General features: G+C 37.5%; 1 protein-coding gene across 1 annotated transcript in view; it reads left to right on the top strand.

The window, feature by feature from the left end:
* Nucleotides 1-18,735, top strand: part of slc24a3 (solute carrier family 24 member 3) — a 132,845-nt gene that overhangs the window by 33,797 nt on the left and 80,313 nt on the right. The window contains exon 2 of the mRNA XM_056236948.1: nt 4,461-4,601. Within this exon, the coding sequence (XP_056092923.1) occupies nt 4,461-4,601 (141 nt within the window). The remainder of the gene's footprint in view (nt 1-4,460; nt 4,602-18,735) is intronic.

Below are 18,735 nucleotides of genomic sequence, written 5' to 3'. Positions count from 1 at the left end.
ATCATCTCAAATGACTCCAAGGGCCCTATCTTGCACTCGGCGCAAATGACTTTGTACACTGACGCATGTATCATTCCTATTTTGCACCCGCGCAAAGCGGGTTTTTCCCTCCACAGACGCACGTCGGTTAACTAAGAAATACACTTGCGCTCCCCGGGGCGGTTCAGCGCAAAGAGGAGGCGTGTTCCGGCGCAAACTTTCCCTCATGCTATTTTGCTGTTCTATAAAACAATTGCGCCACTGACCAGAAAAAAATAGTCTAAAGTCAGTGGTGCGTTGCGCGTTGTTCATTATGCTATTTTAAGGGCGCATGCTTGGCCATAATCAATGTAGCGTGTGCACAACGCGCATACACGTTGATTCTCTCATCTAAGCAGCAGTTTTCATTTCTGCAAATCATACATTATTACGATAGATAGATAGATAGATAGATAGATAGATAGATAGATAGATAGATAGATAGATAGATAGATAGATAGATAGATAGATAGATAGATAGATAGATAGATAGATAGATAGATAGATAGATAGATAGATAGATAGATAGATAGAAAGAAAGACAATTTATTATAAAAGCATGTAGCTTACACATTTACCCAAATTATCATACGCCTGTTTAACAGAAGTTAATTTGGGTGGGTTTCTCCATCCCCAATGTCACTTCTCTGACGAGAACGCTGCTCTCCTCGGCTGTGAACCTCCGCGCCTGGCAAATCCGCCGTTATAATAGGAATCCGCTTTAGAACAAGCGCACCTGCTCTTAAAGGGAATGTGAGATGACGCTCTGATTGGTTTATTTCACGTTACGCCCAAACCACACCTATGAATAATGAAGCTACTTCAGGCCAACCCCTTTTAGATTTGCGCCAGGCGCAAGAGGCATTTATCCCGCCGGGAAAATAGCAACAGCGCCGGGATCCGCCCACAAAGTTACTTGCGCTTTACGCTTTGACACTTGCGTTTCAGATCGTTAAAATAGGGCCCCAAGTCATGGTTGTTCATTGGTCAAAAGGTGTGCAAACCTTGATTGTTACATAATATGTATTTCTATACCACTTGGACATGATAATCCTTCAAGTCACCATGTGTGCATTTTCAATCTTGGTGAGGGACTGTCTCTTTAATGGGGTGTCTCATAGAGGTTCCTTGGGCTCTCTGGTGCAGCTGCAGGCTGAGACTTTCACATTCATTACTTAAAAATGCCTAAAATACTTCTGCAGAGTATCTCAGACCCTGTATTATTATAAATGTTTAATTAGAATTACTCATACCTAGTTACACAAAATATTATGCAACAAAAGCATTGTTCTTCTTCTTTTATGTGTGTGTTTGTGTGGCATTAAGATATTGGGTTTGTGCCTTATCTATAGTATATTTTTTTATCTCATACATGAATTTGTTTTATTCTCTACACGTGTACTACTGATGTGTATCCTTGTGTTTTCTGTGTGCGATTAGCCATGTTCATCTGAGCGTGATGTCGTCACTGTTCTCCTCTGTTCTCTGCAGTTACGTCACATCTCCATAGTAACTTCCTGCCTCCCCCCGCCGCATGTGTGTGTGCAGTGTGCATTCTGGCTCGCTGCACAGGTAATGCCATTTCTGTGCAGCGTGTCAGAGAGAAACACAATATTTCCAATGAAGCTTGCACAATGAGCCAGAGCTTTGCTCACTCTAATGGAGCTACTACTTTCCTCTCTAACACGTGTTTGTGGATGGAATCTGCATGGTTAATTACTTAGCCACTTTGTTGCATTTTTGCCCAGGAGAGTGAAAAATAAAGACTGGGGGCAAATTCAATAAACAGTAGGACCATTTTGCCGAGCAAAAACCACACATGCCATATTCATTAATCACCAACAGTCCCGTTTACCAGGTTCTAAATGTAATAAGTTAGGGTTGTACCATATTTTAAACCTTCATCTTTCTTGATCATTCAGCATTATAAGATAAATCACATTTGAGTAACAAACAATATCGAGTCTATCCCCGAAGTACAATAAGCGTATCGTTTCGTATCGTCAGAACACTCGTTTAAACAGCATACACAAGGGACATTTGATGGGGGACATTATTGACATTATTGAAACTGCTTGCAATAGTAATGCAACAGACCGGTCTACCGGTCTATTAAGCCTGGGGCAGTTGTGGCCTAATGATAAGAGAGTCAGACTTGTAACCCGAAGGTTGGGTAGTGACAGAGGTGCCACCTAACTCCCAATCGCTCTCGGGGCGCCACAGCAAAATGGTTGCCCACTGCTCCAGGTGTGTGTGTCCAAGGTTTGCAGTGTGTGTGTTCACCACTCACTGTTCCTTATGTGTGTGCACTAACTTGGATGGGTTAAATGCAGAGGACAAATTCCAAATATTGCCCTTCATGTCACTTCTTTTTTTTCTTTTTTAAATAAAAAGGTTATTGAGCTGTTTACACTGTTATATACAATAAAACAGCCTGCACAGCGACAGGAAATAAAAATTAAACACCGCAACGTTCACAATATGACGTCACACTCCGTGCGTATGTTTTAAAAAACCATAGCCTACTTTAACAAATAAATAACACTTTTTTAATAGCCCACTTAAAGTTTTTATTACAAATATATTACTAAATGCTACAAATGAATAAATGTAAATGAACAAACATTTGCGTTGCATTTACAATCCTGTGAAAACAGGAGGTACTGCACCCTACTTCCTGCGCTTCTGAGTCAGTTTAGATCATGTGAGCACATTTGTGCCACTACCTAATTTACATAATTCCTTTAGTGAATCACGTGCTAAAACAACTATTGTGTAGTTGTTTTATATAAACAACTATTCACAACTGTTCAAATAAGCAGATCAATTCATTCTTAGTGAATTTCCCCCAGAAAAATGTAGGGATTGGAGATGGAACAGGCTGTGTGGCTCAGTTTTGTATTTAGCTTGCTCATCTCTCATGTCCCAGACAGATCGCTGCTGTCTCTTTACTATGAGGAAGACACTAAGGTGTCACATTTCCCAAAAGTGTCACATTTTCCAAAAGTGTCGCAACCGTCTTCACTTCACTACACGATTTTTTTTTACATCTCAGGGGGTGATGAATTATGAAACAGTTTTTCCTAGGAATGTCAGTTCCTGGATCAGGTTTTTTTCTCAGTTTTTTTTTGTTGATGAAGACAAACTCAAGTTTCCTATCAGTGTCGAAGAAGAAGAACAGGGTGTTCTGACACTCTTAACCAGATCCCAGTTCTGTATCACTGTATCACATCACAATGTCAAAATGCGTCACGTCATAATGCACCACGCAGCCCCGAAGCCCCATCTTGAGTGCTGTTTTTTTAATAAATATAGAGGTTTTATTTATAGCGACTGTAGCGGTAAGTGGAGGCCAATGCTCTGAAAAGAGTTGCTCAGGAAGACGGTTTAGCGGAGTGGAGTAAGGGCAGAGGCGCTTGAGGACAGAGCGACCCAGATGACAGTGCTGCCAGAATAATCACCCCCTCCCAGACAAGCCCGGACCGAAGCGGTGCTGCAGGAGCGTTCGCCACGTGATGTCATTTTTATTACGCCTCGGCCTCACTCCGCACCACAGACGGCCCTCATGAATATTCTCCAAATGACTTTCGGGGCTCTGTTGCTCACAGTAACACAAATGAGAAGCGGAGCCTGTGAGATTTTAACAGTATGTAACATTCCGGCTCGCTGTGTCCCTGTGAATGCGGTGTGAATAGGAGATATCACAGTAATACTGGGCTGAAATAGACAAACCTGCACAAAACAACACTGCAAGGAGCCCAACTTAGATCAGTGACTCTGAGACTCAGCTGCGTTCTGGATTTTAGTTTGTATTAGAAGTTTGGCTAAAAATAGATGGGAAAAAATGTGCAATTCTCACTTTGACATGCAGGGCCAATGCATTTCCAACGGGCATCAGTAATTTGTGGACACTCACAGATTAAGAATGGAAGAGGGGTGACTGACTTTTCCGTGTGAATGTATGTATTGTGTATTTGTGCTGTCAAAATTACATCCAGTACACAAACTTATCTGCCTTCTCTTTCTTATTGAAGTTATTTGCTGAAAGTTTAAGTGAATCCCAGACAATTGCTTAGCTACACAATCACCATAGTTATCACTCAGCATTTGCAAGGTGTGGCTTTACGTTTGCTAAGGAACATGTTTAGATCAGACTTAATCAGGATAATGTTCTTCAGTATGAGGAAAAGCTCTGCAACATATATTAATACTTTTATTCAGCAAGGACACATTATTGATCAAAAGTAGCAGTAAACATTGCTTAATAATTGCTTTTTGTGTGTAATGTATTGGTTATTTTAGTAAGTTTTGCATGAGGATTGTCATTTTGGAGGGTTCGTGTCAAATATGACAATTTGTCAAATGTTTTACGACCCAAATACATCTGCTGTAGGTGAATCTAGCCATGGTTAATAGAAATGCTTTTCCTGTGTGTTTTGCAGGTTATAGCCTCTCCAGTCTCTCAGCTGAAGACAGTGAGAAGTGGGAGAGTCGCAGGCTGCTGCAGGACTTTGACATTGACAGCAACTACACTGATGCGGTGCAGGTTGGGCCCAATGCTGAAAAGAACTGCACACCGCCTGGTAAGAGGTTTAGCACCACACACACATAAATCCTCACACAATCTACCTGCTCTTCGAGTTCAACAGAGCAGATGAAATAGGAAGATGATTGTTTTTTTGTAGGGAACTTAGCATGACAGATGACTAATGTCACTATTAACTGGAAACAACATCACAATGTGATTAAGCAAGAAGTCGTGCAAAGTTTCACTTCTGAAATAGTTTTTTGATGGTAGCATTCCCACATCGGGATGTGTATCAGACTTCAATGAACCTCGCAATCAAGTGATGCTTTTTAAAATGAAATATTCTCATGTCTCTTGTTTGTTCTCCACTGATTTGTGAGTTCACAAAGGTGTTAGTCCTGTATGAGGACTTTCCTGTCATCAGTAACTCAGACACTAACCCTTTTGTTGCGTTCTGAGTGAGTAATCTTGCTGACACAGACTTTGCTATTGTTTCTTTTGGGGATCGCTGCAGGCTAGGGAACATAAAGTGTATTTCAAACTTTAGACCCCTGTGAGCCATGGCCAGGACAAAGGTTAAACATGGATTTCTGGCCAAGTTGAAGACCAGACATGTCAACTAATTAAGACATTAACCTCTACAAATGGGGTCTAGGAAAGTAAAGCTGCGCTAAGAAAAGTCATTGTCCAAATGTAATAGAACTCTATCAGCTGCTATGGCTGAGTTTGATTTGCAATTTGGTTGATGTCTGTACAAGATCTCACGGTAAACATATTCACACCTACTTTTAATTTCTGACAGAATTAGTATAAACAATTTGACGTTTCCAATCTGTTCCTCATTATTTTTCCTCATTGTTATTCATTGTTTATTTGCACAGTTGGTGTAGATCTGCTGTGTAATTTGATTCACGAGACTACATTGTGCTCCACACTCTTGGACAATGTGAAGAGGCCAATTAGAACAGGTTTGAGGGAAAGGCAAGGCTGAACAAAGGGGTCTTCGATACTCTGTGGGTCTATTGATTGACCGTCTCCCTCTTCTTTCAAAGCCCTCCTCTTTTCCCCCTGCAATCCGTTTACCATAGACGGGGATCTACTACAGCACCCTGTTAGTATCTAATTCCATTTCATTACTCAGTTTGTTTGTTGCTCAGGAACTTTTTGCATATTCATATAGTCAGACTTTTCTATTTTATACATGTTCTATATAGTGGCCCCAAAAAGTATTTGGATAACAGCCAGACTTAAAAATGTATGAATGTCTTTATATAACTAAATATCAAACCCACGGGCATTACAAATATTTCACAGACCTACGGGCAAACAAATACTGCACAGACCGCAATAGCAAAATATTTCACAAAATTAAGTGTGAAACTAGAAACCAGTTTGATTTTGAATTATATAAAATAACAGACATGACTATCGTTCAAAGTTTTGGGGTTGGTACAATTATATTTACTGCATTTAAAAGAAGTCGTATGTTCATCAAGGGTGCATTTATAATCAATAATACAGTAAAAACTGTTGTGAAATATAACTGTTTTCTATTTTTTGAATATATGTAATTTAATCATGTGATGGCAAAGCTGAATTTTTTTAGCATATATCAATTCAGTCTTCAATGTCACATGATGCTTCAGAAATCATTCTAATATGCTGATTTGCTGCTCAAGAAAAAAAAATATTATTATAATTTTGGAAACAGTTGTGCAGCTTAATATTTTTGTGGAATCTGTGATACATTTTTGTCAGGATTTTTTGATGAATAGAAAGTTCAAAAGAGCAGAACTTATTTGAAATAGGCATATTTTATGTGTCCTTGATTAATAAAAGTATTAATTTATTCTTTTAAAAAAATCTTACTGACTTCAAACTTTTGAATAGTAGTAAATATTGTTCAAATTGAAGACAAAAATCGGTTAAAAAATAATTGCAAGTTGATTATGGGAATTATTTGAGTGTTATTTGTTTGCAGATGTCACTTAGTTTGATATTTTGCTTTTAATGCAATGCGTATATTGTTAAACGTGGTTAGAGTGTACTTAGGGGCCACTGTATGTCGTAAATACTGTTATTTTATGTGTTGGCATGACTTTTATATTTTATATGTGGTAAAAGTAGAAAAAGGGAGTGTTTTAGGCTTAAGGGAAACACTTAATCCGCAGTGAACTCAGAAGAATGTCAAGTCTTATGGAGAGTGAGATAGAGCAAACTTATGATTTGACATCTGTCCAGAAATAAAACAGAGTAGGTCATTTTCCATGGGGAGCCATTGTATTTACAGTGAGCTCAGTGTGTTACGGCCCGGCTCTGCTGTTATGAGGTGTAAAGGGAGCAGCTTTGCGTCTTTATCCCAGCGTGGCCTGCCTGCTTTTGTTTGTGTTTTTTTCTGTGGGCGGATTTGGGTGAATGTTTCCAAGTGGGGTCCTGGTGTTTTAGGAGGCTGTGTTCCTTGCCAAGCATCTCCTTGATCTTGCCGTTAAAGAGTGAGCTGTGCTCTTAAGCTCTCGCTTGTGTCCAGATGCCCACTCTCCCACCCGTCTCCAAAACCAGCCTGGCGCCTTGGCACAGGCTGAGGGTTTCCTTACTCTGCTGTTTAAACCTATTCTTCCTTTAATACAGCTGTAGAAGTCTACACATTACACTAGAGAATAAGTCATTTCTTGATATTCTTACCTGTTTTTTGCTACACATACACGAGTGTTGAGAACAACAAGAGCATTCAAATGCATGAGTGAATGTCCTATGTTATCATTACAAACTACAGGAGTCACTCCTGAACTTGTGATGCCACATTTTGGTCTCATGGCTGCAAACAAGAAATTTGGACATTTAAAAGTATAGGCTATTTTTGACAAAGTGATATTAGACTGGAGACCTATTACTGTGTCGTGACAGAGGGACCTTGTTTTGCCTTTAATATCAATACTTTATTCACCAAGGTCGCAATAAATTGACCAAAAGTGATAAAGACATTTTATTATGTTTAATATTTCTATTTTAAGCAATAATTTGGATATAATATTTTAAATAAAAGCAGTTGTTTATTTTCTGTTCATCAAGAATCATGAATAAATATATCATGATTTCCACAAAATATTAAGCAGCACAACTGTTTTTAATATTGTTAGTAATAAGAAACCTTGAGCACCAAATCAGCTTATTAGAATGATTTTTGAAGAATCGTGTGACACTCCAAGACTGGAGTAATGCTGCTGGAAATTCAGCTTTGCCATCACAGGAAATATATATATATATATATATATATATATATATATATATATATATATATATATATATATATATATATATTTTATTACATTTTAAAATATATTTATATAGAAAGCAGTTATTTTAAATTGTAATGATTTTTTTACACGTTTAATGTTTTTAACTGTATTTATGATCAAAAACATGCAGCCTTGTAATTATATATATATTATAATTTAAAAATTAAAATATAATTGTTAATTTTTATAAGTGTTTTAATTATAATAATGTTTAATGATATTACTGTTGCTTTTATTTACAACTGCTTTTGACAGTGTGTTCGCCCTCTCTCAGCATTCTTTCATCTTTAGTGTATTAGTAGTCATTTCATTTTTCATGTGTTCTCCCGTGAATCTTTAGGAGTTCTGCCTGTGCACAGATCCTCTTCGGCACTTCCTGAATATTCACAAGTGCATCATAACAATCAGACAACCCGTCATTAGCTTGATTACTGAAGCTAATGAGCTGTTAATTATCTCTTCATCCATCATCTCCCATTGTCTGTCACACAGCATTTAATGTTGCTCAAGCAATAACAGTGACTGACTGGAAGCAATGCTGACCTTTGAACCAGTCACAATTTTCAGAATTTCTGAATTATTATATTATTATTATTTTATTTTCAGTGACATTTTTACCTTTGTGAGGGCTTTTTTTTTTTTTTACAGTTTTATCCATTAATGTTAAATACTTATATATGGTCATTTAATATAAATTAATTAATAAATAAACAATTACTGCTAACCTATAAAACCAAATTACATTCAATTACAAAATGCATTTTAAATTTGACATTTTATCAGAAGTACAGGGAATTCTTCCCTCAGTGGTTTTAGACCAGATTTCTTTAATTGTTATGTATTGTTTATTAAAAACCATTTTATATTAGCTAAACATTCAACAACACTTAGTATGCGTCTAAGACGAAGGATCTTGCTCATTTTGTCATTTGTTTTTTAACATATTAAATGCCGTTTGCATTTGCCATGTCCTAGTGTGACTGAGCTGCCTTGCCATCATTTTCATCTATCTTATTATATTGTGTTCACTTCCTCTAGTTGAAGTGTGCTCCTGTTTTTGTGTTTCTATCTACGCAGTTGGACATTTGGCTAGCAGATGAGTCATGTGACCTGACCTTTGAGAGCTGTGCTGACATTAGGCTTACGGCAGAGAGAATAGGACTGTTGAAATGTGACTACACTTTGACGATCTGGCAGATGATTAAAATGCTTTCTCTCACCTTTTTTCACCTGTCTATTCTCTCTTTGTTTCCTCTTTGCGGTTACCATGCTGATGTCCTCCATAGGAAGGCAAGACCACAATGTTATTTTTATCTTTTCAGTACTAAAATATCTTCTTTACATTTATGTTATTTAGTCACATGCTAATGTGAAGTTTCAAATAGTTAGTGCTATTAAAGACATAGTTTACTCCAGGGTTATTATTGTTAACTAAAAAAAAATTGTATAAAGAATAAAACACAACAATTTTACTGAAACTAAAATGTAAACAGAAAATATAAAATAAAATCTAATTCAAAATGTTAACAAAAACTATAATAGGATATCAATGATATTAAAATAACACTGGTTTACCCAAAATTTAAAATTCTGTTAGAAGGGAATGAATAGAGATGGTCAGAAAGACCAAGAAACAGCGATTAATCAGTGGGATGCCCATGTTGCAGTGCAGCGTGGGTAGTTAGCCAGGCGACTGCCCTTTACACTCATTCACAACACACACACACACACACACACATACACATACTATAGAAAACAAACACCGCACATAATGAAAGATGAACATTCAGCATGCGGCACACAGCTTGGTCTTTAAACCACTTTCTACCACTTGAACTTTCTACAGCTGTTCATGGAAAGCTGCAAAGTGAACTAACTTGGTTTTGCACAAATAAAAAAAAATGTCCTCCTCGATAGTGAATGTTTCTTGGTGGGAGAGGGAGTTTTTTCCTCTTGTGTCAGTCATGTTCCTCTAACGAAGCAGAACTGCTTACATGTCAGACCTCTTCATTGTCTACATGACTCCTTCAGTGTCCACTGAAGACAAATGGAAGCAGTCAATGTTCCCATAGGAACTCCTGATTTGGATCGTGCCTTCTGAACAGCGAGTTGTTTGCTCTTAGATGGCCATTGTTTACAGTTTACACCTCCCTCACCTCAAAGGCTCAGTTTCAGATCTCTTTATCTAGCTATTTGAGCTGCATTTGCACAATCAGTGTAGAGAAAGGACTGAAAATGTGCTTACTGTGCGCTTTACCAAAACGCCAATATTGCAGTTATAAACACAGTTTGTCTCTCTTTTGTATTGTCACTCACTCTTTCTCTCTTTGTTTCTGCATTTTTGTCCTCTCTCCTACAACACACACACACACACACACACAAGAATGCACCATATTGGTTATTGACCATTATTAGATTTTTTTTATTAACACTACTGTTTTGTGGCAGAAAGATGTTTCGAATGTTTTTGAAAGCAGTCTCTTATGCTCACCAAGGCTGCATTTATTTGATCAAAGATACAGTAAAAACAGTATTATTGTAACATATTATTACATTTTAAAATAAATGTTTTATGTTTAATATATTGTAAAGTGTATTTTATTCCTTTGAATGCAAAGCTGAATTTTCAGCTGCCATTTCTCTAGTCTTCAGTGTCACGTGATCCTTCAGAAATCATTATAATATGTTGATTTGGTGCAAATTATATTATATTTCTTATTATTGTCAATGTTAAAAACAGTTGTTCTGCTTAAAAAAAGGTTTTTGTTTCATGATTCTTTGATGAATATAAAGTTCAAAAGCATTTATTTTAAATAGAAATCTTTTGTATCATCATCAATGTCTTTACTGTAACTTTTGATCAATTGAATAAAAGTATTCATTTCTTTCAAAAAAAAAAAAAAAAAAAAATCTTACTGACCCCAAACGAGTGTATCTGTATCAGTCGATATTGGATATTTATTTGTGCATGTTCACTTCTATTTTTACTTTTTTAACATAAGTTCACTTAAAGTTAGTCTGTAAAAACACTAATAATTTATAACACTGTTTAATGTAATCTTAGGCAAATCTCAAAATGTATTTTCGTACATTATAATGTTGTTATGCATAAATTATTTTGTAGCATTTAAAATGATTGATTTTAGTTAATATTGGGGTTTAAACATTTTAATATGGGCTATTTGTAAGTTATTGGCCATAACAAAAATAATTATCGGTCTGCAAGATGGAAAATTGCAGTCTGCTCATTTTTTTTTTTTTTTTTTTTACAAACAATGCTATTAGCGGGTGTTGTTCATTCTTAGTAAATTTCCCTCCGAATTTGTTGTTGTTGTTAATGCTAGGTAGAACATGAGAACATCTCCAAGGAGACCCACAGAACTTCTTCCATTTTGCTTTATATGCTTCGGACCAGCCTCCAACCTGCCACAAATACAGAGCAGAGAAAGAGAGACCTTAAGATGTTTTTTTGTTTCCATGTTTTACTTTACCCATGCTCTTTTTCGCTGACTCTGAGCTACTATCAGACAAACAAGTAACTCAAAGTAAAAGCACATCACTCAGAATAAACAGAGGAGACATTCCCTGGTGGCTCAACCTGGGTATTTTAGACAGGCTCAAACAGCTATTTGTTGTCCTCTTCACACTGTGACTAACCAGGTTTTTCATTTCACTCTGGTCTCTTTGAGGAGAAATTTCTGGGAAATGCTGAGGCATAGGATTTAAAGAGAGAGAGAAACACATCATGCAAACACGATTTATTTGAGGGGATGTTGATTATTTAAGTCTAGACAGGCTTAACAGAGAATTCATCATCATCATCATCATCCTCTTCCTCATTGCTACAACTCAAATTAATATTGTAGAGGTTAAAATTATGTTGTTGAGATGTTAAGATGCTAGGTGTTGTGAGTTGTTGACAGGACGTTGCTGTATGGTTGCTAAGGTGTTTTTTGTTGTTGTTAGCAGCATTTTTCTATACGCACAACCGGCACATCCGGGAACTTAACTGTCAATTTCGTCCCCGCCCCTTTTTGGGGGAAAACAAACTAGACTTTCCATAGACTTCAATACAAAATAACGGCTAAAAACAACGTCCGTACACAGCCGGCAGGCGTAAATAACTTAAGAAATCAATTATAAAACATGTCAAGTAATTATATGTCCACCCTGCCTGCCATAGAGCTTGAAAGATACATACACAAACTTAATTTGGTCAATTTAAAAACATGTCCCTTTATTCTCCCAGCGTCAAATTGATGTAACAACCCCACCCAAAGGGGTATATATATTATAAGATATATTATAATGTATATTATAAGACATAATATATACATTTAAACATGCTTACATTCAAAAACGAAGTAAAATCCTTCACTGGCTTACCATGGTGACTCGATGAGGTACGACTACGAGTAAATGTCGGGAAAGACACCTCTGGCCACTGGGTGGGGTTGTTACCATAGACAGTAAAATAATTAATTATTAAAGCTCCAGTCCGTAACTTTTTTAAGTTAAAAATAATCCAAAATAATTATATTAAAAAAAACTTATTCTGCCAGTGGTCAAAACTATCTGCTTGCCATAGCTAGATTCAAAACGGTTAGCTTGTAATAATGATTTTAATTCCAGTGGTACCGTTGGGTTTCCGCGGGAAATTCGAGCATGTCTTTGCGTCATGACGTCACACCCGTACACATAAAGAAGAGTTTCGGCTAGCCGGCTATACTGCGCGTGACGAGATGTTTAGATGTATAGGCTTTTCTCGCAGGCGCAGCACTTTACATAATTAAACTTATGGCATCCAGAAAGATCCAAACAACAATCATCAGTGTCAACTGGAGATTCAGCAGTTATAAAACCCAAAAGACTTCGTACTTCGGATTTAAGGTGGCTAGAGAAAGAGATAAAAACCGTCTCATGCGAACACAAGGATACACATCGGCGGGGCTTTTGAAAAGTGCGTGAACTCCGTGTTTTGAAGGGGTTCAAAACGGAAGAAGAGACGTCTTTTTTCTGCTGAACAAGTAAGTTAAGACATTTCAATAGTTCAATTGTGTAACAGTACGTTTTCTTAATTCACACAGTTATTTAACAAATTCACACAGTAATTTAACATTAGTCACGCAATGCTGATGTGATGTTGTTAACATGAACAATTTGAGAACAAAGTAGGCTATAATTTGCACGGTTGCTGTAAATCGCGTTGATTAAATCTAACGAAGCTTATCATGTCGAATGTTTTTTCCCCCTTAGTTGGTCAGAACAAAAATGGATTTTACTTTCTTGTTCAGAAGACATTTTCTTATGAAAATTCTTATGTTGGTCAAACTTTCGAAAAGTGAATCTGTGATTCTGTATGACAGTATCCACACAGCGCGGTGACTGACAGCAGCACTCGCCTCAAAGCACTGTGTTCATCCGCGCTGTTTCATGCCGATTTACAACCCACGTAAAGATAATAATTCCGCGAATCACTGCAGTTACAGATTTCGAACAGAGAGATGGCGACAAAGAGGAAAAGATACGGACTGCAGCTTTAAAATAAATAATTTGAGGCTGGGACTGGAAGAATGAAGGGACCTGTTTTTAAATTGACCAAATTAAGTTTGTTGATGTATCGTTCACGCTCTATGGCAGACAGGGTGGACATATAATTACTTGACATGTTTAATCTTAGTGATTTCTTAAGTTATTCACGCCTGTCTGCTGTGCACGGATGTTGTTTTGTGACGTTATTTTGTATTGAAGTCTATGGGAAGGCTAGTTTATTTCCCCCAAAAGTGGGCGTGAACCTTTTCAGAGACATTCTATGACGCAGCGCCGGTTGTGCGTATGCTGTTGCTATGGTGGATACACGAGTGCTTTGAGTAGTTGTAAGTTGGTAAGTCAAATTAGTCCATAGCCAAGTCTATATGATATTCTCATCCCTAAGATTTCTTGCTTTTCAGTGTAAATTATTGGGTATTTTGCCCCTTTTTTTCATCTACCAGGCAAAAATAATCATAATATGAACCACTTAGCAAATCTCACTTTTCGTATTAAAACGTATGACACTTATATATATACTTATGATGTATTTATGATTTTAAAAAAAATATGATTTGGTGTTGGATTAAAACAAAAAAATTAAGAAGTCTCTTTTATTTATTTTTTCCAAAATACAGTAAAAAGTAATATTGTGAACAATAATAATAATTGTAATATCATTACAATTTTAAAATGACTGTTTATTTTAAAATATTTTATGAATATATTCTATAATATATATTCATAAATATATATATAATATATTTTATAAATATTTATTTTATTTTATGAATTATATGTAATTCATTCCTTTTTTGGTTTATTTGAAATAGAAATCTTTTTTACTATTATAAATGTCTTTATGGTAAATTGTGATCAATTTGATGCGCCCTTGCTGACTAAAAGTATTTTTAAAAATCTTACTGATCCCAAACGTTTGAATGGTAGTGTATGTATTTATACTTGCATGTGGTATTATTCCATTCTGTTTCCTGTGGGAATAGCCATGCCACTCCATTACAACGGTCTACATCACATTACCAGTGTGTGTTTGGAGTTAAATAAAGCATGCATGTTGAGTGTCTACTATAGTGTGTGTTTTATTGTGGAGTTGTGATGTAACTCTAAATAAAGAATGGCCTGCGGACAGTATGACAGGCTGAGGACAGTGTAATGTGGATTCAGGAGGATGCACTGGCCCAAGGAGCTCTGTCACATGTAGAAGAGAAGGTCAGAATGTGAGAGACTGAGTGTGTATGCGCACATGAGGGGGTTATGCACATTTGTAAAGAAAATGGATATAAAAAATATAAGTTTTAAATATTATATTTAATGCTGAAACAAATGTTTTCAGAAATAAATTCAATAAAAAAAATGTTTTCATATTATTAAAAGGTTAATAGTGGTTAGTGGAGTGAATCAACAAAAATGGGACATTTACAATTATGTATTGCATGCGCTTTTATTCAAAGTGACTGTTTTTTTCTATCTGTGTGAGGTATTGGGGTCAATCTGAGTTACATGTTACATGCAGGACTGGGACTGGGGACTGGGACAACCAGGGACTGGCTGATGTATTTTGGTAAATTGTTTTATTTCCCGCTATCCGAGGATTTTGGTTTGTTCGCCACTGAATGTGGCAGGATGACTTAATGCACAAAAACATATTGCTGACATACACTCACCGGCCACTTTATTAGGTACCCCATGCTAGTAACGGGTTGGACCCCCTTTTGCCTTCAGAACTGCCTCAATTCTTCGTGGCATAGATTCAACAAGGTGCTGGAAGCATTCCTCAGGGAGTTTGGTCCATATTGACATGATGGCATCACACAGTTGCCGCAGATTTGTCGGCTGCACATCCATGATGCGAATCTCCCGTTCCACCACATCCCAAAGATGCTCTATTGGGTTGAGATCTGGTGACTGTGGAGGCCATTTTAGTACAGTGAACTCATTGTCATGTTCAAGAAACCAATTTGAAATGATTAGAGCTTTGTGACATGGTGGAAGTAGCCATCAGAGGATGGGTACATGGTGGCCATAAAGGGATAGACATGGTCAGAAACAATGCTCAGGTAGGCCGTGGCATTTAAACGATGCCCAATTGGCACTAAGGGGCCTAAAGTGTGCCAGGAAAACATCCCCCACACCATTACACCACCACCACCAGCCTGCACAGTGGTAACAAGGCATGATGGTTCCATGTTCTCATTCTGTTTACGCCAAATTCTGACTCTAACATCTGAATGTCTCAATAGAAATCGAGACTCATCAGACCAGGCAACATTTTTCCAGTCTTCAACTGTTCAATTTTGGTGAGCTCTTGCAAATTGTAGCCTCTTTTTCCTATTTGTAGTGGAGATGAGTGGTACCCGGTGGAGTCTTCTGCTGTTGTAGCCCATCCGCCTCAAGGTTGTGCGTGTTGTGGCTTCACAAATGCTTTGCTGCATACCTCGGTTGTAACGAGTGGTTATTTCAGTCACTGTTGCCCTTCTATCAGCTCGAACCAGTCTGGCCATTCTCCTCTGACCTCTGGCATCAACAAGGCATTTCCGCCCACAGAACTGCCGCTCACTGGATGTTTTTTCTTTTTCGGACCATTCTCTGTAAACCCTAGAGATGGTTGTGCGTGAAAATCCCAGTAGATTAGCAGTTTCTGAAATACTCAGACCAGCCCTTCTGGCACCAACAATCATGCCACGTTCAAAGTCACTCAAATCACCTTTCTTCCCCATACTGATGCTCGGTTTGAACTGCAGGAGATTGTCTTGACCATGTCTACATGCCTAAATGCACTGAGTTGCCGCCATGTGATTGGCTGCTTAGAAATTAAGTGTTAACGAGCAGTTGGACAGGTGTACCTAATAAAGTGGCCGGTGAGTGTATTGCATAAATTAGCTCAAAGTAATACAAATGAATTATCTTAGTTCATGGATGTACACAACCTAACAAGGCTTCACATATGGGTAAGACTGCAGAAAGAAAGACGACAGCAAGAAAAAGATATTCCATTGAATCCAAAAATGTTCATCCCTTTATTAGAATGTCGTTTATACCTTTAATGACTCGTTGTCAAATTACACCTTATCTTATACATTGTCAGTGTGTTAAAGTTGGAGGTATGATCTTTCCACTGTGAAGGGTGGATTGGGGTGGGAGGCGGGGGGGGGGGGGGGGGGCTAAATGTCAAATTACTCAGCGCAATGACGACAAAGCCTGCTACACGCGATGTGTCGCTGCGAATCAGCATCTATTGCTCCTTCTCTAAGGGTGTATTTGTTTTTGTGTATGTAGGTTTGTATACACATTTTAGCTTTACTATAAATGGACATTGAGATGATGTTGCACAATGTAGCAAATTCCGCCATTTCCTGGAATAGTTTGAGAACACATCAAAACATAGCAAACATTGTAATCACTCATGCAAACTCAGTCATAATTTAGAGACGCGGTCTGATAATGTGTGTGTGTTACTGTGCATATGAGAAGCAATATTACTCTTTGCCCTCAGGGCGTTTAGGTGACATCCACACCTGCATGAAATCAGGGTTTGCTTCATCTTTGATGATGAAATGTTGGGTCAGGCTTAGGCTTGATTTACTGTAGCAGCAATCTCATCTCTCAAATATTTACTTCTAGCTATCAGAACCATTCGCCAAAGCAAGTCAGTTTCTGAGGAAAAGCCAGCCGTGTTAGGAAATATGAACGTTGTGTAAAATGCTACTGAGCTTTTTGAATGAAGTCCTATTAACAATTACTGTAATTTTGAACAGTGTCTTTAATTGGTTTAATGTGTTCATTATTAGTGGTACAGTAAGTCAAGGCAAATGTCTTTGAGATCAGATGAAATGGGATGGTGTAAAGTAGTATTGAGAGCATAAAGAGGCCTTGGTTCCAGAAGTATTTTTTCCATTCATTTTTCCCATGGGGATTTTTAAGTCTTTCATAACGAGAACCATGAACCAAACCAACCAGCTACAGGGTGAATCACAACCAATTTTGAAGTATTTTAAAATCAGACATTAAGGCAAAGCTAAGAGAATGTGTATTTGATGGCTTTAATGAAGGAAATAACTTAAATCTTATAAAGCATTGTTAATTACATAAGCAAATTAAAAATATAAATATAAAATATAAAACTATAGACCGTTTGGGTGTTTGCAAACAGCGATGCCCTTTTTTGTGGGCGGAGCCTACCTGGTGGCAGAAAATGACAGTTTTGCAGTAGAAGTCTATGGAAGCCACGGAATAAAAGAATAAAAAAGGTAATTTTGGGCCCTATCATAATAGCGCAACGCAAGCTGTTTTTTGCTAGTTTCAGCCTGACGCAGTTATCATTTTCACGTCTTGCACCACGTTGTTTAAATAGCAAATGCATTTGCGGCTGGTCTGAAAACGAGGTGTGTTCAGGCGCATTGATGGCGCATTACTATTTTAGGGCAACTGAAATAGACTGCGCCATTGACCAACTGAAACCTGGGCTAAAGTCAATGGTGCAATATTGTGTTATTTAAAGAGCTCGTTAGTAATGTGCGCCTATAGGCGGGTCTACAACGCGCATACACTCTGCTTGTTAAACACACAGAGACGCGCAGCAGCACACAAACATGCCAAATATTATAAATAAAAGGATTACAATCTAAAAGATTATTATTGTGTACATAAAGATATGGTGGAATCCGGCTTGTCCCGTAGATGGTCAGATCCGTTTGCGCTCTGGAGACACGTTCGGTCTTTCCACTATCAAATTCCGCCATATAAATAGCGAATCCGCCATGGCGCGAGGTCAACTGGCATTTAAAGGGAATGGGAGATGAGACACTGATAGGTTTATTGCACGTAAAGCCCAAACACACCCATTACTCATTAAGAGAATAGAGACAACCCTTTTAGACCATGCGCCTACCATTTTTCCCGTCGTTAAACTAGCAAAAGTGGAAAAAAAACTATTTTCTGAAAACATATATTTCAGCATTAACTAGCAAAAAAACTAGGACATGCCCTACCTGCACTTGCGCCATGCACTCTAGATCATGCGCTTAGATCGTTTATATCTCACAATTCTTAGAAGAAAAATCTGAATTGCGAGATATGCTCGTTATATACATAGTGTTTAGGGTGTTGTGTAGTGTCTGCATGAGATGTTTACATGAGTGCATGAGTGTTAAATTGTCTGTAGCATGTGTATAGGGTGTAATATTAAGTGTGCATGGTGTAGTAGGGTCACTAAGGTGTAGCATGTTTCTGCATAGTGAAAGCGTGCAACTGCATTTAATGTTTAAGATCTGTCAGTTATTTCTGACAAGGAACCAGAAAAAAAGCACAACGTACGTAGCATGAATACTCACACAAACAGCAACG

This window comes from Rhinichthys klamathensis, unplaced genomic scaffold, assembly GCF_029890125.1.
Source record: "Rhinichthys klamathensis goyatoka isolate OS25496 unplaced genomic scaffold, OSU_Roscu_1.1 h1tg000474l_1, whole genome shotgun sequence".
NCBI classification, from domain to species: Eukaryota; Metazoa; Chordata; class Actinopteri; order Cypriniformes; family Leuciscidae; genus Rhinichthys; species Rhinichthys klamathensis.
The sequence above is the reverse complement of the archived record's forward strand: the minus strand, read 5'-3'. Positions and strand labels throughout refer to the sequence as shown.